The 23,187-nt window shown below is 35.0% G+C and overlaps 1 protein-coding gene across 2 annotated transcripts in view; it reads right to left on the bottom strand.

The window, feature by feature from the left end:
- The window catches only part of DIAPH2 (diaphanous related formin 2), a gene marked incomplete at both ends in the record, with an annotated part of 850,504 nt that overhangs the window by 387,429 nt on the left and 439,888 nt on the right, over nucleotides 1-23,187 (bottom strand). For both annotated transcript variants that reach the window (XM_080719289.1, XM_080719290.1), the window contains one exon: nucleotides 20,308-20,437. In XM_080719289.1, coding sequence (XP_080575415.1) covers nucleotides 20,308-20,437 — 130 coding nt within the window. The remainder of the gene's footprint in view (nucleotides 1-20,307; nucleotides 20,438-23,187) is intronic.

Below are 23,187 nucleotides of genomic sequence, written 5' to 3'. Positions count from 1 at the left end.
TAAAGTATAATACAATAATGCTACACAGCAACAAAAGTCATGAAGACTAGAGAAAAGCAAAGACAAAAGTGATATAAGTGATATATGATTATGGAATAAATAATACTAAATAGGTCTATATTGTATTTTGTTGTTGTTGTTGCTTAAAACAGTTTAAATGGATGGAGAAAAAAAAACAAGTGCTATAAACCAAAGCATTAACAGTGGTTATGGTTGAATGGTTGCATTGTTGAAAATATTTATTTCCTCTTTATAAGACTTTCCTAAACATTCTAAAATGAACGCTATTACTCATAATAAAGAAAAGGAATATGACAAAAGGATATGGTGAAATTTTTACTATTTTAAATGTCATGGTTGTCATTACCAATTCCTCCCTTTTCCTTCTCTCTTCAATGTCCTCCAATCTGACTCTTATTCCCACTATACTGTCCAAACAGCACTGGTAAAGCTCATGTTGTCAGATCTCATGGTTAATTCTCAGGAAATTTTACTTGACCTCATTTATGTCACAAATTTCATCACTCTCTCCAAAAAAGATTTTCCTCAGGTGGCTTCCAGGCTACCAGTGAAATTTTATGTTATTTCTGTGGCCATCAATCAGTCCCTTCTGGTTGTTCCTCTCATCTTCCAGAATCTAAATGTGGAAATGGCTCATGGATCAGACTCCAGGCCCCTTAACCTCCCCTGCCACTGCCTTTGCATTTACTACAGTTTGGCTCTTATATGTCCTCCAAATGCACATGTGCTAAAGGTTCTATTTACATAGAGGTTCAAACTGAACAAAAGTAGATGATACATTATTTCGAGATACATAATATGTAGTCAAACTATAAAGAAAAAGCAAGAGGTGATAGACAAATAGTTTAGGGCACTGGTTACTTATAAAGTCAGGAGAAAAATAGGATATAATAATAGCACATAGAATACGGTAAGGGCACTCGCTATATTTTATTTCTTCAGTTGGGTGGCAGAAATACTCAAAGATGAGCAGTGTTGAGAACTTTTTACTTGTGAGTTTTGCTGTTTTATTTAACTCTCATTGGCTTGCAGCATTCTTAGTACAAGTTCTAACCATAAGCTTTAAAAGAACAAAAGATACATCTAGGTGGAAGAAGATACAAGGGGGAAATATGGCAAAGAACGGCAAAGTCAAAGCTAGTGGGCTTGCGATGAATGACATGGCATGGGGAGAGCATGGTGAGGGGAAATGGGAGCAGATAAAAGAAAACGAGAAACCCAAATGGAAATCTGAAGGAAGCCAGACTGGCCTCATTTAAGATCACCACGAAAGTGGAGAGGAAACACCTTAAGGAAGCAAAGAAAAAAACTTCTTGACAAAGAATGCTTCATTTCAAAAGTTCAAAATAGGGAAATGGCCGCAGTTTCTGAGGGCTTCCCTTTCTGATTACTGTGCATGTGGTTCTACCGTAACTGAGCCCTGGTGTATCAGTCCATCCTCATCGTATCCCAAGCTCCCGTTTTTTCTTTCTTTCTTTTTCTTTCTTTTTTTTTTTTTTGTGGTACAGCTTTGTACTTCCGAGCTACACCCCTAACCCTATTTTTAGTCTTTTTTTTTCTTTTTATTTTGAAACAAAAGAAAGGTGCAGAGGGACTAAGTCGCTGAGGCTTTCCTTGAATTGTGATCCTCCTGTCTCAGCCTCCTGAATGCTGGGATTGCAAGCTTGCCCAAGCTTGCCATGCCCAGCCCAAGCTTCCATTTCTATGGAATTCTCTAGCCTACTTGCTCTTCAGATCCTATGCCATGTTAAACTTCTCCTGCCTAGGCCCCAGTTCCTTGTTATACCCACCCCCATCCCCACATGGAATCCGCAATGGAACGCCCTCAGTGAACATCACTGATTCATCTAACTTGAAATAGGAGCACCTGCTATATGAGTTCCTAGCGTTTATGCCAAGTCGCGAGTATATCTTTATTCTCTGTGCCATTAGACGATAAGGCCCATGAGGCAGCACTTGTCTAGTCTACCACACTCCTGGAAGGAAAGGAAACATTCTTCAATTACAGATGAATAATATGTCCGGTAACAAATAATTTGGTATTTATAACAGAGTATTTTGAATGGAGTTATTATGATTACAAGTAATTATATTCGACAAAATAATTTAGTATTTGCATGAGTATTTTTGAGTTTCTCAATAGGAATAACATTATTTGATATAATAAAGAGTTCTGTGATCAGAACTACCTGTGTTTAAATCTTAACTCTGCACATAATTTTAGGTAAGGTATATAATTGATGTCAGCCTTACTTTGCTATGATATGTAGCTAATGTTATAGACTGTTAAAACATTCTAACTCCAGCTATTTATTAATTTTTAATAATAAAGTAAGATTAGCCAGGCACAGTGGCACACGACAATAATACAAGTACATGGGAGGCTGAGACAAGAGGATCACGGGTTTGAGACCAGCAAGTGGTAACTTAGTGAGACCCTGTTTCAAATTAAAAATGAAAAGGGCCAGGGTTGTAGCTAAGATGTAGAACATACCCTTGGGTTTGATCCTCAGTACCACAAAAATAGTAATACTAACTCAAAACATTGAGTTTCCACTTAGAAAAATCGACTAGCTACCAGTACATGTGTAGATACAGGCCATAGATATGTATTGGTTTATCCATTCAATCCTAATGGCGTTCATTAAACTTTTAACAGAATTATCCAGTAACTTACTTATAATATTAATACATTTCCAAGTGTCTTTGAGAATGTGTTGCTCATTTGATAGTAGAAAGATATGTGGCTTCAAGACAAGTTCAGAGTTTCTTGGCTGCAAGGACTAAGGTTATTTTTTAAACTAGCTTTCTTTAACTTTATTAATCAGTTATACTAACAGATTGAACACTTAGCAGTTTCTATAACTAAATCAAAATATATTATTCCATTATAATATTTTATAAAATAAAAAGGACACTATGTTTGAGCTGGGGTGGAGCCCAGTGGTTGAGTGCTTGCCTAGAATGTGTGAGGCCATGGGTTCAATCCTCAGGGCCAAAGGAATTAGTTGATGTTAATCTGAATATTTACTATATATTTAATCATGTCCACAGCCATCACTAGCGCCATAGGTTGGAAATACTCATGCCAACCTTTAGCCCTAGGTGACTTCTAAAGCTGAGTTATGAGCCCCAACCGAAATAGTGGGTTTGGAATGGAAATGCTGACAATCTTAACTAGAACAGCATGAACAACACTGACGATAATAAAATCCTTGTTCAGATAGAACTCATATAAAAGAAAAAGCCAAGGGCTGTGAGCAGTTCAGTACATTTAAGCCATTTTTCAACATATTTGAAATCCATGTACTTCTGTATTCCTTTCAAAGCAATACCTGATGGTTTTTCAGACTTCTGTTTTGTTTTTAAAAATCTGTATATATTAATATCTCATATGACTCCCTGTGAAATATTTTTTCCTTCATCTTCAACCAGAGAGGCTGCTAATGAAACTTTCATGAAATAAATGTTATTTTTGTCAGGCCTTGCTTTGCATTTTCAATATCCCTGGGAATGGACTTGTTCAATAAATGTGGAAAAATAATAAAAAGGCCCAGCAGATTCTGCTTGGCAAGGCCTGCTAAAGTAACTTTGTATTAGAAATGCCAGTGTAAACCTAAAGAGGATAATATTGTTTCACAACAGTGTAATTAGCACTCTGGTTTTTTTTCTCCCTGAATATCAAAGGAGTGATTTCTTTTTTTATGCAAATATTTAAAAAAAAACTAAAGAAACCAAGCACCTTTAGAAAAAAAAATAAAACCAACTATAGCGAAGCAACTGTGGCAGTTGCTATTCATTTATTTAATTGTTTACTTAGAGCAGTACTGGGGATCGAACCCAGAGCCCTTCTGCGAAGAAGGAAAGCCCTCTACCACTGAGCTACAAACCCAGACCCAGATTTTACTTTTTACTTAAGGTGTAACAGAACTCAACCACACACACACACACACACACACACACACACACACACACACACACGCCCCCAGAGACAGACGGGCTTCTTCTCTTATTTGTGGATACCCCCCTTGAGTCAAGTCTATGTAAACAATCTAGAAATCTAGAAATGGTCTAACTTACATTAACTGTTTCAAGCACAATCTGGTAATTACTTATGGGAGAGAGAGCTCCTTACGTCTCCACTAATCGCGGATATTTGCGTATAATTTAAACAATATAACATTTAAATGTGAAGACGGCCTTAAATATCATCTTGTAAATAGCTTCATTAGTCACAATCATTTTCCATTTTTTAAAATCATGGAAGACCAGAGTAAGGCAATAGAATGAAGATGATTAACTGATTATGGTTCTTGAAGAAGCAAGCAAAAATGTTTATGAATATACATTTCTTTCTGTATGCAATAAAGTGTGACTGTGATTTTACTCCGTGAAATATTGTGTTCCGAGAGAAGCTATTCTACTTCGATTAATAACCATAGAAAATTAAATTACACTTTGCAAATATTTGAACTTCACAAGCATTTAACAACACAGTAAGCCTCGGCATATACTTTTATGTGCTAAGTACTCAAAATGATAGTATATCTTAGAGAAATAATTAGTTTTGGGAACTAAAATATAGGTAGAACATAAAATACAAATATGCCAGTTGTTTGAGCTTGCTGTATATTTGTTTTGAGATTTGAATTGACAGAATAAAAACTTTCGCAGTATTTCCAAATTTAATTGATGATATTGAATCTGAAACTCCAACTAATTTTAGAATTTTCCCTTCAGATATTTTTAAAAAAGTCTAATTCAGGAACCATGTGTGATAATACAAAAAAATACAGGTAATTTCAAGTTGCAACATATTATTTTGATGCAATACATGAATACATATATTATCCATCTTGTTTTTGCAAATTTTCTCCCCACTGGTAGTTCCTTCATTCACCACCCATGTGATATGCCAAAAATAATCCATATTCAAGCCCCATATCCTCCCCAAAACCTGTCCTTTCTAGCCTCACTGCTGAGACTTCTCCGCTACTAAAAACTGAGATTCTAGATAATGAAGGATGTTTTATTATTTTAAAATGATATTGACTATATAATTTATGAGCTAAAATTGTGTCTATAAACTGTTTAAACCAAAAAGACATTTTAAAGCTAAGCAGTAAATTTAGTTTGGAGGGGTTAATTCCACATTTAATATTTAGTTCAGACCCGACTGTACAGAGAGCTGTGTAACCTGTGTGTATCACTATATTTACAAAATAGAAAGGGAGAAAAACTAAAATATCAGTGATGAATTGTACATATTCCTCTCCAGGAGAAAACAACATAGACCATATAATAGCTTTGGTGCTAGACCAAATGTAATTCAAGATTGAATGGTTATCCACATGCAGATGGAGCTTATTAGGTACATACTGGAATTTCACTGGTCTAAGCTTTATGTTGGTAAGTAGCATTTTCCAAATCAAGTAATTAGCAGGGCTAGCATAAGGCTCACTTACTTCTGAAAGAACAGCTGTCTGACTTCACTGTTAGCAATGCAAAGTGTTGGAGATAAGCTGCTGATTGCCACATGGCAATGGTGCCAGGCGTTAGACGACGTTACCCCAATCATTACCGCAAACCTTTGCTTACTATCCACTTGATGTCTACTACTGTTGAAACTGTAGCAACTTCCTGAAATTCTCCACCTGCTTTAATTTCCTTCAGAATACTCACACTTTTGTATGAGAAAATATCATCCACACAGACATGTACATTAGTCTTCCTTCTTTAAAAAGCTGCTGGTGACAAGTATTAGGAGTGTGTGTTAAATGTTAATAATGTGGTGAGGAGCACGTGATAGTCTTAAAGCTATAAAAATGGTTTCCCTCAATGTGTTTTCCCTGAGGATGTCAATATGCTCATACTTCTGAATAGAAGATATTAGCACCAATGACAAAGTTAATAATAAAAATAATATATATTCGAAAACAGGAATTTGAAAGTAACAAATCTTTGCAGAGTTTCAGATCCTCTATCTCTCAGAACAATGCATTATATTTGGCATTAATATGCAACTAATTATGTATAGTTTTATGATATTGAGCGTTTATAGAAAGGCAGAGATAACTGTGGGCTTTTCGACACAGAAACATGTGTATATGCTATGAGCATATTTCCTCAATTTGGTCTACTTCGGTAACTTCCTTATGTGCCTCTCTGCTCTTGTCCTACTGCAATCAAGTTCTCCAAATAGCAGCTTGAATTCCTCTTTGACACCTAAGTCAGATCTTAATATTCACACACTTTTGGCTTGCAAATGGTTTCCCATCAAAATGAATAAAATTCAATGGCCAATCCATGGCCCACAAGGTCATCCATGATCTGGCCACTAGCCACACCTCCAACTTCTTTATTTATCATCTGCCCCAACTCCACTCCCTATGCTATAGCCATACTGGTTCTCTTGTTCTCATTCAGATTAAGCACACACAGGGCTTACAGCCTCTTGCATTCGCTTTTGTATTTGCTTGAAATATCCTTAAGTGAGAAATTGCCTTGCTACTTTAGTTTAAACAAGTCTCTGTCAAGCATCATGGCATCCTACAGGTCTCCCTGACCACTATATGTAATACAGATACATATTTCATTCTCTTTTCCCTTACCTTGCTTCTTTTTGTGGTACTGGGGATTGAATCCAGGGGCATTCTAGCAATGAGACACACCCCAAGCCTAATTTATTTATTTGAAAGAGGGATTAATTAAGTTGTTGAAGTTTTCACTAAGTGGCTGACGTTTTCCTCAAACCAATAATCATCCTGTCTCAGTCTCCCGAGTACTAGAAGTACAGGTGCACACCACCACGTCCAGCTTCAATTCCCTCATCTATGGGTAAATGGGATTTTATATATTTATCTGTTTCTCCAATGAAAGTAATTTGTTTTGTTCACTACTATGGCCCAGGTATCTAGAATAGTGAAAATCAAGTGTCATATGTTCAAAAATTATTGAGTGAATGGATGGATGAATTGTATGATGTTATGCCTTAAGATTATTTTATGATAGTAAGTATACTGTAGATTCTCATTATTATTTAATTTCACATTTACAAATATGTCCACTTGCTAAAATGGATCTCTAACCTCAATCAATACTTGCAATTTTATGGTCATTCACAGACAGGTACAGATATAGAATAGTTAGGAATTTGAGTTGTCCCAGGCTTACATTCCCAGATGAGGTTAATCAAGTAATGCTCTATTTTTATGTGTCCTGTCTCATATGATAAGCAAGTATCCATTCTTGCATTGTATTTAGCATCATGTTTACCTCATTTTTGTGGTATTTTTTCTTTTTTGTGTGTATGATTGTACTGTTTAGATGGCCCCCAAGTGCTAACAGTGTTCATCACTACAAAGCTCTGATGTGCTCCATGGAGAAAATATTTGTGTTAGACAGGCTTCATTCAAACATAAACGACTGTGCTCTTAACGGAATTCAATGTTAATGAATTAACAATGTATATTAAGTAAGATGTCTTTAAACAGAAACACACTGAAAGCAAGGTTACATATTGATCAATTGATGAAAATGTTGTGACCAGAGGCTCACAGGAATGTAGTCCTTTATTTCCCTAATAAAAATGGTTCAGTATTATTAGTCCAATGGTTGAGATACCATAGATTTTTACATAACTTTGCAAAAATAGTATTTATAGCTGAAATTGCTAAGTAAATTATTTAAAATATAATCTATTGCATACATTGTTATTTACATTTGTTATATTATTTGTGTTTGCCATGTCATTTAAGTTTCTGAGGACCTGATTTTATTAAAATATATTGTACATCTAATCTATGATTCTATTTTCTATGTGGTATGTATGTACCATTAATTCTCTTTTTGCAAAGTTATACAAAAAGAGTACTTAGAGCTGAAATTGCTAAGTGAATTATTATTTAAAACGTAATCTATTGCATACATTGTTAACTGTTTTCCAAAGAGGTGAAGACTTTAGTAGCATCAACCATTAATTGATAAGTATCCTCTCTTTGCTACCTATACCAGCACTCAAAATAAGATAGTTTATTTTGTGCACGCACGTGTGTGTGTGTGTGTGTGTGTGTGTGTGTGTGTGTGTGTTATACTGGAAGTGAACATCCAAGAGTGTTCTACTTTGAAGCTACCCTCCCAGACTCATTTTCCTTTCGAAACAGGGTTTTTCTACATTGCTGATGGCTTCACCGAGTTGCCGAGGCTGGCCATGAACCCTGGGATCCTCAGTCTGAGATTCCTCAGTATTGACATTGCAGAAATGCACCACCATGTTGGGCTCTCATTTGATTTTTAACCCTTGACAATTTGATGGCTAAAACTTGTAACTTGGTGTTTTATCTGTATTTCTTCTAACGATAGTGCTGAACATTACTGGTGTATTTTTCTTCTGAGAAAGTTCTATGCATTTGCCATTTTCCCATTTAAGGAGTAAGAATCACTTCTATTGAATTTCCAAGAAAAGTAAAAGATCAACTGAGGTCATTAACAGAAATGTGTCATGGGGTCAGGGTTGTAGTTCATTGCTAGAGTGCTTTCCTACCATGAAAGGAAGCTCTGTGCCTAATTCCCAGCATGGCAAATAGAAATAAAAATAAATGTTTGAAACAACTGATTGTCCTTTGAAAAACACCTATTCAGTATTGGTTTTGAACAGTAAAAGATGAATGAATGCCCAAATTAATGGAAAGTATAGACTTTCTTCTTGATAATAGATATATGGTGTAACTTAGAAAATAGAGGGCTCATATATAAATAACAGAGTTAAATAAACACGAGTTTGGCTAATGATTGTATCTTTCAAGGAGTTGAACAAAAAAGATATGTATTATTTGTCCAGCACCATAGAGTATGTTACTATTCTGTGTATACATATGGAAGATAAAAATAATTTGAATGAAACCCTAAATCTAACTGATGCCTCTTTATCATATTTAACAACTAACAATAGTTATAAAGTGGTATTTGTAACTTGTATGATTTCACTAAACATTACTTATGATAATACATAATATTACAGTTAAAATGATAAATGTGCCAAAGATTAAGCAGAATTATCAATTTATCTTCAAATAATAAAAATTCATAAGGTATGCCTTTTTCAACTGTATTTCTTATTTCTTTTAGTAATATTATAGCGGAAAGATCAGTGATAAAAGATGGAGAAAAAAATCTTACCTCTTATTATGTGATCTTGAACACTTTAATCGATGTCTCTGAGAATCGGCTTCCCTTTCTATAAAACCATGATAAATACAGACCCTGGCACTTTGTAGGTTGTTTATACACAACAGTGGTTATTATTGTCACTATTATAAGTCAGAAAATACATATTTAATTGAAGAAACACTATCTAGCATAAGCACTAGCTTTGGGTTTTCTGCTACAAATGCAATCAGAATCATGTCCTCTAAAATGCACACAAGAGAAAAATGCTTTAAAGATAATTTTTATTCATTATAACAATCTGTTAAAAGTATAACTTTTAATTTCCCCTAAGCTTTTATTATCAATTATTTAGTCTATTAAATTAAATACTACATGGTTTTTCCCTTCCATGTTTATACATGATAAGGACAAATACTCTAACAAAATAGAACATTGGAAAATTTACGGTCAATTTCTTAATGTGCGAAAATGAATTTTTCTTCAATGCTTACAGATGTCATTCAAAATAGATGAGCGTCTTTATGTTTTTAGAATCTTATTTTGAAAGACTCCAAATGAAAAATAGTATAAAATATTTAACAAAAGTAACATTAATGACATTGCATACCATTTCAGAAATTTTTTATTTAACCAGTGTCATTTTACCTGTATTTTTATTTACTTAATTAATGCTTTTTGGTGCTATATATGGAAGCAGGGCCTACCACTGAGCTACATTCCCGCTGTTTGCCTTCATTTTAATAATGAGGCTGAATATAATAAAAGGTAGATCAAAATCAAGTGAGCTTAATGTCCTCATGCTAGTTTGACTGGTAAACCATTATCTATGTATAATAACTTTTGCATAATATCTTTCCACATTGAATATCTAATTTCTTTCAGAATCACCTTGAGGAATATGTTGCCAAAAAATCACGATCTCTTCTTTTCCCCAAATTAAGAAAGAATGTGTACAAAGGAGGAAATATGCATAAGAAGTTAGATGGACAAACTATAATGTTAACAAGCAATTTTTACAGTTGGTATATAGTTTGATTTTATTTTACCCCTGGCCAATCCGATAGCTGAAAATTATATATATATATATTTTTTTTTTTTTTTGGCGGGTCTGAAGATGGAACCCAGGGGCATCTGACCTCTGAGCTACATCACTAGCCCTATTTTTTATTCTTTCTTTTGAAACAGGGTCTCACTGAATTGCAGAGGGCCTCACTAAGTAGCTGAGGCTGTCCGCGAAGCACGATCCTCTGATCTCAGCCACTCGAATGCTGGGATGACAAGTGTGCGCCACCACGCCCGGCTTGAAACTTATATTTTCATGGTTCATGTGCATTTCTTCTACTATTAGCAAGACTAAGCATTTGTAGTATGTTTTTCTTCTTCTATCCGTGTATCACCTGCCAATTTGTTATGTTGTGATTCTTATCCCCAAATATTATTTTTAGAAAGTTTCTTTAAGATGTGACTATCCCAAAATCCTTTGCCTCAAAACAATTAGCCCTTATTTTCCTCCTTAGTATGTCCATGAATCAACAAATCAAAATGTCGGCATCCTTCTGTTTTACATGGAAGTCCTATTAGAGTACAGGTTATGTAAAATCAGCACATGGGACTACTGTACTTGCTACTTACTAAGTTTGCTTCATCATCTTCAAGAATCGCAATTGCACCAAAAGAACCTAGTTACTTTCAAGAAATAACAAGAGGAGTGGTAGGTAGGCTCTATGATACAGTCTTTGGGTTCAAACCAGTCTCAGATGCTGGGAGTCAATGATATACAAGACAGCATAATATTGGTAACCACTGTGCTAAAGACCACCTTGAGGTTTACATGGCATATAATGAAGTTAGTGGGCCTTTTCCTTTCTTCCTTCAGTAAAGGAAGTGTAGTCATCCACTCTTAGACTAAAGGTGCTTTAATTAAATCCCTAAGTGATATACAACTTGCTGAAAAACAGTAATTATTTAAAACAAATCAGATCAAATTTGACAGTAGCTGCCTGTTTATATTTATACAATGCATGTGATCATTATAACAAAGCCTGCATAAAAATAAGAGGATATTTGGAATTTAAATGCTATACCTCCCTCAATTCTCCTAAGTCCTTGCACATTTTACAAATTTGAATGACAGTCTCTTAAAATGTTCTGTTGAAGTATACATTCAGAAAAATGTGAGTAAGTAGCTTACTCAATACGTTTTCATAAACTAAACACTCAAGTATTCATCATGCAGATCAAGAAATATAACATGACCCGTATACTAGATACCCTGGCATATTAATCCACTCTAAGTGAAAATATTATAGTCATTACTTTTGTCCTTACTATTTCGAAACATGCTTTTTGAAGACGTATTTTTTCTACTAGTTACTTAATGAGTAAGAACTTGAAATTACACACACACACACACACACACACACACACACACACACAAATATAACTTAGAAATTTCTAGTACAAAGTTTCACTGGGAGTTAGACAGCAGTAAGCATTCACTGAGCTGAACTTAGTAAGCTAGGATGGTGCTACATTCTTCCCTAAAACAGCACACTAATGATTTCAGATATTATCAAGAAAGCATCATGTCTGGTTGCAGACATGAACACAAAAATTCTTCATTGTAACAAAAAGGTACAAGATGAAAAAATTAAGACATTCACATAAATATTATGGTGAAAGAGGAAAATGAGAAACCACTGAAAGCTAGAAAAGGCGTGGAAAGCCTTTTCTAGAAGAGTGTGCTTAAAATGCTTTCAAAGGCCTAAGAGAAAGAAGGGGTTAAAAGACCAGAAGGCAGGCCTGTGACGTGGAGAGGGCCACAGTGTAGGATAAGCTGCGCATGGAATTCTCTCACAGAAAGGATTCTCCAATGCTAGAGCTAAGGTTTGACAAAGGCATACGAAGTCTGCAAGAACTGAGTGATGTGTGCATGTATGCCTCTAGCATCTTTTATTCCATTGAGATGTATGGCTGCAATACACCAATAAAACAACTTATAAAAAGAAATTTCGGATGTAAGAATATGCCACAACGATACCATTATTCTGTATAAATAATATGCACTAATTTAAACGGAAATTTTAGATATATACTGTACAAATTATCATGTTGAGAATATAGCTCAGATTTAAGGAACTTTCTTAGCATGTATAAGGCGCTGGGTTTTATCACAAATAAACTACACTGCAAGCTGAGCGTGGTGGCGCACACTTGGAACCCCAGCATTTGGGAGGCTGAGACAGGAGGATCGCGGTTCACGGCCAGCCTCAGCTACCTAGTGAGGCCCTTTGCAACTCAGTGAGACCCTGTTTCAAAATGAAGAATAAAAAATAGGGCTGGGGGTGTAGCTCGGAATGCCCATGGGTTCCATCCCCAGTGCTGCAAAAATAAATGAATGAATGAATAAATAAATAAATAAATAAATAAATAAAGCTGCAAATCAAAATGAACATGACCTCTGCTTCCTTTCAGTGCTACCTGAAGTTATTGTTTTCACCCAGGAGTTTCTTGTAGAAATGAGAAGGCATCGGAGGGTTTTATGTATCGGAGTGAAAACACTAGTTAGTAATGAGTAAAGTATAAACACGCAAGAAGAAAACAGAACTTTCTGCCTTAAATCTTCTTGATATTATATAGTAAAATATGATTTGCTAGAACACAATCATCTGGCTTAAGTAATGAATAAACTCTGATATCTATTGATACCTAACATTTTTCCTGAAGTTATCAATAATATATTATAGATTTTAATATTTTCTAAGAGAGTAGATCTCATGTTAATTGTTCTTATCAAACTAAAAAAATTCTGTGCATGTTTTGGTCCTCTTACTGTTTCTCTCTTATTTTAAAGATACTCGGTTTTTAAAAAAATCAGAAGTGACTTGGTGACAGTAAGGAAGAAAAATATTAAAAACTAAAAAGTTTTATGTAAATATGCATTTGATTCTCTAAAACTTACTGGAATTCTAAATTTTATAACATATTACTAATACTCATATGATAGAATGTAATCAATTCAAAAATAGTTTAAATTTTTTTTGTGATATTGGGGATGGAACCTTGGGGTGTTCTACCTCTGATGTGGAGCCTCATCTTTTGAAAATTTTTTTTTTATTTTGTAATAGAGTCTCACTAAGATCCTGCTCTCACCTTGAACCTGTCATCCTGTCTTAATCTTCAAGTACTAAGATTATAGGTGTGGTCCATTATGCCAATCTTTTTAAGGCGCATTTAAACAATGCATACAAAGACTCCAAAGAAAACTAAACAAACAATTTAATTCTTTATATTAAAATTATATGAGAAGTTTATTTCATTTTATTTAGACTGTTAATATTTATTTAACGTCAGAAAAATTGGGTCTGGTGTGAAGTTCAGTGATAGAGGACTGGGAAAAGCCCCCTGGGTTCAACTTCCAGATTACACACAAACAAAAAGAAAGAAACTCTACTAACGTTTTGTCACATTAGTATATCATCATTCTAGCTAATAAAATTAAAGTTATAAGACTATGTTTGAATCTGTTAGGATTCAAACAGCTAAACTTTCTCATAGCTTAGGCTGTCTAATTCACTGCATGTTAATGCTCTAAAACAGTAAGATTTTATTCTAAAACTAAAATATTTTTCAGAGTAGACAAAATGAAAGTGATTTCTTCAGAACAACAGTGTATGTTTCAGCAGTCAGTGACACAGTACATTGGGACAATTGGCTTCTATTCGATTCTATGAAACTTCGTCATTACTGCCACCATTAACCTCTATTGTTTGGTGGTCTCTGTAAGTTGAGGTCCTCTCCATTCTTAACTCAATGGTTTCCAATTTTAACTCTCTCCTGGAAACAAGTAAAATATGGTGCAGGAAATATTCTGAAGCCTCAATGTCCTTCTCATTCTAATTTTATTGCTCCTCATATCTTTGGTAAATGTCTTATTTTAAAACAGTCCTACTAGCATCAGGTGTGGTGGCGTACACTTGTGATCCCAGTATTCCTGAGGCTGAGACCTGAGGATCCCAATTCATGGACAGCTTCAGCTACTTAGCTGGGTCCTTGGCAACTCAGTGAGAGCCGGGCGTGGTGGTGCACGCTTGTAATCCCAGCATTAAGGAGGCTAGACAGGAGGATCATGGCTCAGGGACAGCCTCAGCTACTTAGTGAGGCTCTTTGCAACTCAGTGAGACCCTGTTTCAAAATAAAGAACAAAAATATAGGGTTGGAGGTGTCTTTCAGAGGTAGATGCCCCTAGGTTCCATCTCAGTACCACAAAAAAAAAAAAAAAAATAGGGCTGGTTGTGTAGCTTGGAGGAACAATGCCCCTGGGTCCCATTCCCAGTACAAAAACAAAACAAAACAAAACGACAACAACAAACAGATAAAATAGTCCTACTGTACCTACTTCTGTCTGGGATGCTGTGCTAGCACTAAGACTGTAAGGATAAAAAGGACATGTCCTTGAAACTCAGGAGCAAACAAATAAAAATCGCTAATGTGGAATGCATTTTATTAACAATTAGGCTATTATGCTGCTGTTGCCAGGGAGGAAGGAGAGATTGATTCTGTCAAATGGGGCTAGGGAGAGTAGAGGTAACTACCTAGAGGAAATAGCATTTAAAATTCCAGGATGTTTTTTAATCGGGGCCAACATTAACTTTCTATATGTTACTCAATATTTGCGCATTAATATCTGTCATATATTCCAGACCACAAGGCAGTAAAAGTGTGAGTGACATACACATAATAAAATGGCTGCATACAAGTTGTACAAATGCACAGAAACGCGTACCATCTAGCTGTGCGATTCCGGGCAGTTTATTCATCATTTAGCTTTTCAGTTTCTTTAAGGGTAAAATGATAAAGTTGGACTAAATGCTATCTTGGGTCCCTTTTAGCAATGCCTGGATTATAATCTAAGGTTTATAATTACTCAAAAAATTCTACAATTTTTTTCTTTTCCCCAACATTTGCAACCTATTATTTTCTTTTTACTTTTTCCTCATTTTATACTTTATTGATGTATTAGAGTTTCAAATGATAACATAGTTCATTCCCTAAACTTTACCTATAATATATCCTTTAATCTGTACTTTCATCATGAATTATGGGAGAAAGTAAGAATGGAAAAACAGCTAATCAGTTTTAGCATGGCATGGAAGCACGGTAGATATCAAAGGGACAGAAGACTGTTAACATTTATAATGATTTATTCAATTCATAAGAAATTAACACTATTCATAGGAAACGTAACAAGCTTTTATCGCGTCGGATGGTAGTAATTTTACTGAAGTGAAACCCATTTTGGATTTATGCAAAACCTTAGGATTAATAGCACCTTCAAACACATTAATATAATTTTCCCCCTATTGAATGGAATAGTTTTAATTAAACTTTACTAACCCTTTTGGTTTAATCCCTGGAGCTGACCTATAAAACAGTAGAAGTTTTAAATCAAACTATAAAAATTCTCAAAGCTGAAAATTAAAGTGATAGCCACAAGGAGGAAAAATAAAGGATTTATCAAATATGACTAGTAAACGAGCCATGCTTTATGGAATATATAGTACATATAAGGTTACAGATATTTGTTAACATACACACATATCATCTTTAAAATGAATTGTTGGGCAAAAGTAAGTGTGTATTAGAGTCTCCATAGCAACCAAGCAACCGTTTTCTTCTAAGGAGTCATTGGTATGTTAGTCATGAAGAAAAGGACCTGCAGATTCAAAATTTAACCTAAAATAAAATGACCAGAGCAATACTACATTATTAATTTCACTTGTAATCAAGTCATATTATAGGATGTGCTTCGGAACTTCATAAGGGCTGTGAGAATATCTGTTTAGAAGAAAGTGATACACCCTCCTCTCTCACCCTGTATGCGTGCCTCCCCTCTTCATACAATAATAACTAACTAAATAGCTAAACGAACAAAATCAAAACAAAACTATTCTCTAATTCTCCAGGCAATGCTTCATAAACTTTTCCCAGTAACGTAGCCCTAATGGAAGAGAAGATTGAACATGCACCCCTAGGGATCTCCTGCAAGTGTGAAATTTCTTTGAAGTCATCTGTTTTATTTTAAAAATTCATGTGGATTTTGCATTCTACTCTATAATATATATCGGTTTTAATGTAAAAATGATGTGTTTTTCCCCAATATCTTTGAGTTACAGAGCTCTAGGAAAATATGCTAAGTTGATATCATAGCTTTGCATTTTCCACGAAGCACACTATTGTAAAAGCGTAGCTTTATGAAGAATAAAGGTAATTATAAAATAAAAGTTTACATGAATCTCACATACTCCTTTCCTTTTAATTTATGTTAATGCTCCTTCCTTTGTCAATAATTTTGAGGACTACAATTTTAGTACTGAAAGAAAAAACTTATTTGCGATATCATCCTGAAAATATTCTCATTTTAGGAAAATAAGTACTTGGATTCTAATAGTCCAAACGCTGCTAAAATAGTATTGGTAGTCATGCATTTGTTCTTTGAATGCGGGTCGTATAATGAAATCAATAACTAGATGGTTTTGTCTTATCAATTTTACACAAGTTTAAACAAAAAGTAACGTGTTTTGTTTTGATGTTTTTGAAAAGTAGGGGATAATTTCAAGAGGAGTTAGACCGTTATCAAATAACATAAATTATATAGTTGATCTGTTTTTATTTTCATTGATAGTGTGAATATTATTCACATAGTGCATCACAGGTAGGGCGGAAGGTGACAGAATATGACTCAAAGAGGCCTGAAACATACATTAAGAAAGTGAGACAAGTTCAACTCCAATAACAAGGAAAAGCATTCACTGTAATAAGAGGTAAGTGGCTTGACCTTTCACTGTGCTTGGTTTCTTCCTGCTGACAAAATTCAAAAGTATTTTCTCCTAAGACTTTGGTCACAAAACATATTTTTAAAAGAAGCTAATGGATTCTCAAAAGTGATTTGACAAACGATAGTCAGTTGTCACGGAAGATAGGCCAGGGGAGATTTCCTGGCAGGGGATGCAGCACAGAATTGTACACAGAGACGGGATCATTATAAAGGAATAAAAATGGCTCAAGAGAATATATGTCCTGGTACAGTGAAATGAGAAGGAGGGGGAAATGAAGGAGGGAGGCAAGCAGGTGGAATGCACTAAGGACTTCTGAGTTGAGAACTCTGTCTCAATTTCATATGGATACAAAGAAAAGGAACTAGTCAAAATAAGAGGCAGGATTGTTATAGCCCAAGCAGTGGGATAGGAAGAGGATTTTTGGCGAAAGTCTTTTGAAGACACTGCCGGGAAAAATACACAAAGGCAGAAATAAACAAAATACAATGAAGAGATTTGGCTCTTGAAGTAGATAGGGAGAAGGAAGTTGATACTGTAACAGAAAAACATGAAAGGCTTTACCAAAAGCCTAGGCATAAAAAAGCAACAAATAGAACACACACACACACACACACACACACACACACACACACGTATAGATATAGATATCAATATATCTATGTAATACTTAGATGTTACCTGAACAGGAAAAACTCTAAGACATCCTTCAGATGATTCTCTTCTAACAATAAAATAGAAACAACTATAATAATCTTAGTAGTTTGTCCATTACTACTGCTGCTGCTGCTACTACTAGTCCTAAGAGTAATGGCACAGCAAATTACTATTTCTCAACAATTTCACTGGATGCTTTTATATGTAAACTCATTTAATCTTATTGTTACTGCCATTTCCATTTTGCAGATGAAGAAACAAAACCTTGAAAATGCATTAGCTTAAGGTTATCAAACTAATAAATATTAGACATAAATTTAGAATTTTATACTATATAATTAAAAATGGCCTTTGTCACAGTAGCAGTAATACCTAAACATATATTGTATGACTTAATGTTTCAATAACTATTTAAACATATATATGTATGTATTTTATATATATATATATATATATATATATATAATCAGAGACATATATTGCTTAACAACTGGGATTATGTTCTAAGAAAGGAGTCATCAAGGAGTCATCGGGTAACTTTGTTGCTAGGCAAACATCATTCTGTGTACTTGCTCAAACTAAGATAGCCATGATACCATCAGGTAAGATTTCCGTGTGGGACCACCACAATATTAGTGGTCTAGTCCATGTTCAATCAATACACTTAATATAATATCAGGGTATAATTATATAAATACTGAAATATATACAGTGCGCATGGATACACATGCATGCTTACACACAAATACTCATTGCTCTAGTTCGATGTACTTCTCCAAAAACATGTAGGTGGGCCCTAATGGGGGGGTTTAATGCTCATTATGAAAGGATTTGAGGCTACAAGTTTGATCTCTTCTCTCTCTGCGTGATGCTTTATTCCAACATGTTATGACACAGCAAGTAGGTTCTCACTACATGCAACCTCTTGATCTTGGACTTCCTAGCCTGCACAACGATAGGAAATAAATCTGCTCTTCATAACGGACCTAGCGTGTATCAACAGTTTTGACTTACAAATTGAAGCTGATTCAAGCTCATTACATATTTCAGACATTCAAGAGTATTTCAACCCCAAACATATTTTACCAAATATATTCATGCATGGTATCCCCAATACAAAAATGAAAAATCATTCTACCTTAGCTACATTTTAGCAAGTATGCCTCTAGCCCAAAGGTACAGTTTGAAATCGAAGAGTTAAGATAGAGGTTCTTTAGAAAGCCATTGCCAGAAAGCTGCTATTAAAGTTGTAGTAATTTTAGTTTTCCATCATATTATAAAGTTTTCTTAAAATGAAGGAAGAAAATATGTACTGCTCTGAAGTCACACTTTTTCTCCTGTTATTCTGCTCCTTGGACCATCAAAGGAGGCCCACTGACTTAAATTAAAAAATACGCTGAGGGTTTTACTGACAATACCACACCGGCAGGAGTGAGAAGTAGACAGTGCAACATAAACAAAATTCTGGGTTTTAAGAACACATTTTTTATTCAGCGGAATTCACAGGGTAATCTGGTTTGGAGTAAACATGGGAAACATGCTTTTTGAGTCCTTAAATTTCTCAATTATAGAACAGAAAGAGTATAGTATAATTCTAAATGTAATATTTATGGCATACTTCTCTTATCATTAGGGAAAAGGTACTTCTCCATATAATCTAATCTTGAGAAAATGTTGCCTCGATCCATCCTTCTTTTATTTTTCAACATTCTGGTAAGAGTAGATATTAATAAATGGCAAAGCTAATGACCTCACATTACAATCTAACATCATAGGCATGTTTGCTTCTTTTCTCCTGTTTGTCACTGACACCAAGGACCGTGCCTTATATCCCTTCAAATGTTGCCTTACTGCCTAGAGGGTCAAGATGAGAATCACTGGACTGTTACTGACGTCTCCAGATTCTTACCTTATTGCTCCAGCCTTATTGTCAATTTTTTCTTTCGCTCGCCCTAAAACATTCTGCTTCTTTGCTTTGCTTTCATTTTCATTTGGGGAAGCAAGTCCCTTTAATATGTTTATACATCTCTCAGAGGTCACCTTCGGGCTTCTTTTATGAAGACTTATCTAACTATTCAAAAGTATTATCTTCCTCATTTAAACTACAGGGCATTATGTTCAATGTAAAATTCTCATACTAAGCCTGGTTATATGGCATATTTGTGTGGATGCATGTATGTGTATTCATTTATTTATATTTATAGCATGTATGTGTATTCATTTATTTATATATATATATATATATGTGTGTGTGTGTGTGTATATGTACATGTCTTTTCTTACCTTTAAGACTCTAAACACATTCAACAAATATAACAACTTTCAAATTACCAAAAAAATCATGTAATACACAGTGCTTATCAAATTAAAGGATGAACATATTATCTGATCAGAGATGTTAGGGTTTCATTAACAGTACTGCTAAAAAAAAAATGAAGACAGAAACAAGTTATTTTAATGCACGATGCTGTCAAATATAAGGTAAAAGAGACTATCTTCCTGCATTTCTCATATCAGTAAACAAAATACTTTTATGAAAAATAATGTATATATATACCGCAATCTTACTATTTGAAATAAAATCGAAAGGCCAAAAAGACTCTCAAAGCAGCAGTAAATCAATTACCTTTGCTTGCACTTTCTACATGTTCCAGTTCTTCAGGAAATTTCAGGATATCTCGGTATTTTTCCTCACAGATTTCGGCAATAAAGTGCAAAAGAGTGGTTTTTTGATCTGCTGATTTTGTATCTCTGATCTAGAAGAAAACAACAAGAACTTTTTAATAACTTAAAGACTTTTCTTAAAAAAGTGGAGCAGGATGGATTAAATTCAATTCACTATAATTCGCTAAAATTCTTTACATATTTGGTGGGAGATTCTTAACAAGGTCCAATGACAAAGCTCTGGAGTTTAAAATTAGGCTTCTCTGAGGACCACATTAGCAATATTGAGGTCATGTCCACTATAAATATTTCGACACAGTCATTCCTTGCTTTCAATATGATCTCTGTCAAGAGTACAGACACGTTTTTGTGATTTTTTTTTTTTTTTTGCAGCACCGGGGATGGAACCCAGGGGTATTGTACATTAGAGCTACACCCCCAGTCCTAGTTTTTAGTCTTTTTTCTTGTGGTACTGGGGTTCCTGGAAGCCCTTTTACCTCTGGGCTACACTCCCAGACCTTTTCTTATACTTTTTTATTTGGAAACAGGGTCTCTTAAGCCAGCGCGGCTGGTTTCGAGCCTGTGTTTTCCTCCTGTCTCCGCCTCCCAAGCGTGGGGATTACAAGCGTGCGCCACCACGCCCAGCTAGTCTTTTTATTTTTGAGACAGGGTCTCTCTGATTTGCAAAGGGCCTCGCTACATAGCTGAGGCTGGCTGCGAACCGCGATCCTCTGGCCTCCGCCTTCCAAATGCTAGGATTACAAGCGTGAACCACCACGCCCGGCTCATGATATTTTTATCGGAAGTACCTAGAAGAATGTTAAAAACTACACATCAGTCAATAGTCAATAAATATGTCTAAACAGAGACTTGTTTTCCACATAAAATAACTTTTGTGTAGGCTATAGATAATACTTAACAACTTATCAAGTTTTGATTTTTATGTATACATTCATAAGTGCATGTGTTCTCATGCATGTGTATGCACATGTGCACACACACACACACACACACACACACACACACACACACACACACTGACTACTGTGGCCATATTTTTTCCACGATATCATGTGTGTTGAGTTAGGGGGAATGAATGATTGAATAAAGTTGTAAATGTCCCACTGTGAACTGGGAACTGAGTTGAAGACTCGTGATAAGACATAAAAAATGATTCATGATCATTTTGAAGGCTCCAGGATAGAATTTATTAGAATACACAAAATTATATAAAAGGAGATGATGCAGACAGTAATTTGGTGGCAAATGGCAAGGAGTGATATAATTACAAGGGTAACTACTGTAGTGGTAAAAAAAGGTGAAGAAAAATTTGAGAGATGTGGAAGAAAACAGAATTCATTTGATGTATAATAAGATGAGGAAAAGGGAGACATTAAAAATTCCAAATTTTTTCAGTTGTGACAAAGGAATAGTGCATCCCATCCCATCATATATAATTACGATGCACAAATAAAGGAATGACGTATCATGTTCAGAGCAAGGACAATGATAGTTCCTTGTAGGATTTCAGAGAGCTGACTTTAAGGAGAAGATGACATATATTTTTAGAAGTATTAATTACATGGTGACACTCCCTGAGAAAGTGGTCATGCTAATTCTGTTATATTTGCTTCCTTTTATCCCATATGCTTTCAACTCATCATGGTTCTAAAATATACATATGACCATAGCACTTCCTTCTTTACAAAAAAGGGCAATATTTCACCACAACTCATATAATAAAGTTCAATTTTCTACTCAAAATGATTTCTGAGCAGATTTTGGGTTCAGACAGAACTTCCTAGTTGTATGATGTAGGGCAAATAAGTGAAACACTCCAGGTCTCCGTTGACTTAATTATAAAAGGGTATTAAGTAAGTACCGCTGATCACAGATACGTTGGTAGAATAAGGTAAGGTATTACCTTGACCAGGTTCATCATCCAGATTCAAAGTGGCAAGAGCCCACCTTAGCCTTCCATCTTTACATGGAGGTAGCTATCACCACCCCTTCAGTCCCTCTGTGCTCTGGCAAGCTATTACTACTGTCATTTCATGTCCAATTTTCCTCTCCCACACATTCATCCCCACTATCAGCTTTGGTGGACACAATTACAGGAGTTTTTGATCTGTCTTGTTCACTTTTATACACTCAGCATCCAGAACAATCACACTCAATATGTATTTGCTTGTTCACGATGGGTGAAACTCTCCTCCCACTTACTTGTGTCTCTATCACCTAGTGACCTAGTTCTTTCATGAGGTTTTATCCTATTCCTCCAACAGGGAGGATCAGAGCCAAAGTGTATTACCCATCTACCAGGGGCCTATCAGTAGGCACATTGTTTTATTTGCATCACTTTTAAATCCCCAAGAAAATTCAGTCAGTTGATTATCTATATGCCCATTTTAAAAATAGGGTATATAATTAGTTTGGCCTGGTTCTTGTAGCTAATAAGGGATAGTGCCAGAACAAAGCATGGTCATTTATGCACACTGGGTTTTTGATGCATACTTACTAAGTTGAACACAGGTTATAAAGAGAAGAGAAGGATATGAGGAGAAGGGAAGGATCATTCATGGAAAGAGGGCAGTTATTAGTAATGCACTTTCCCCCAACTTCCCTGAGTAGAATTTAAAAGTTGTGCTTTTGTTTTCCAATAGTGACTAATATATACTCTAGTTATAGTATCCATTCCACACTACATAATTTTGTTTATACAATCAGTTTCATATGGTGGATTGTGACCTTCTTAAAATGAGTACTATCAGTGTTTTCAGTAGTGTTGAATGAATAAATGCTACTATAAGCCAAAGATAATTAGGGCTAATTTGATGAAGAG

This window comes from Muscardinus avellanarius (genome assembly GCF_963383645.1).
Source record: "Muscardinus avellanarius genome assembly, chromosome: X".
Taxonomy (NCBI): Eukaryota; Metazoa; Chordata; class Mammalia; order Rodentia; family Gliridae; genus Muscardinus; species Muscardinus avellanarius.
The sequence above is the reverse complement of the archived record's forward strand: the minus strand, read 5'-3'. Positions and strand labels throughout refer to the sequence as shown.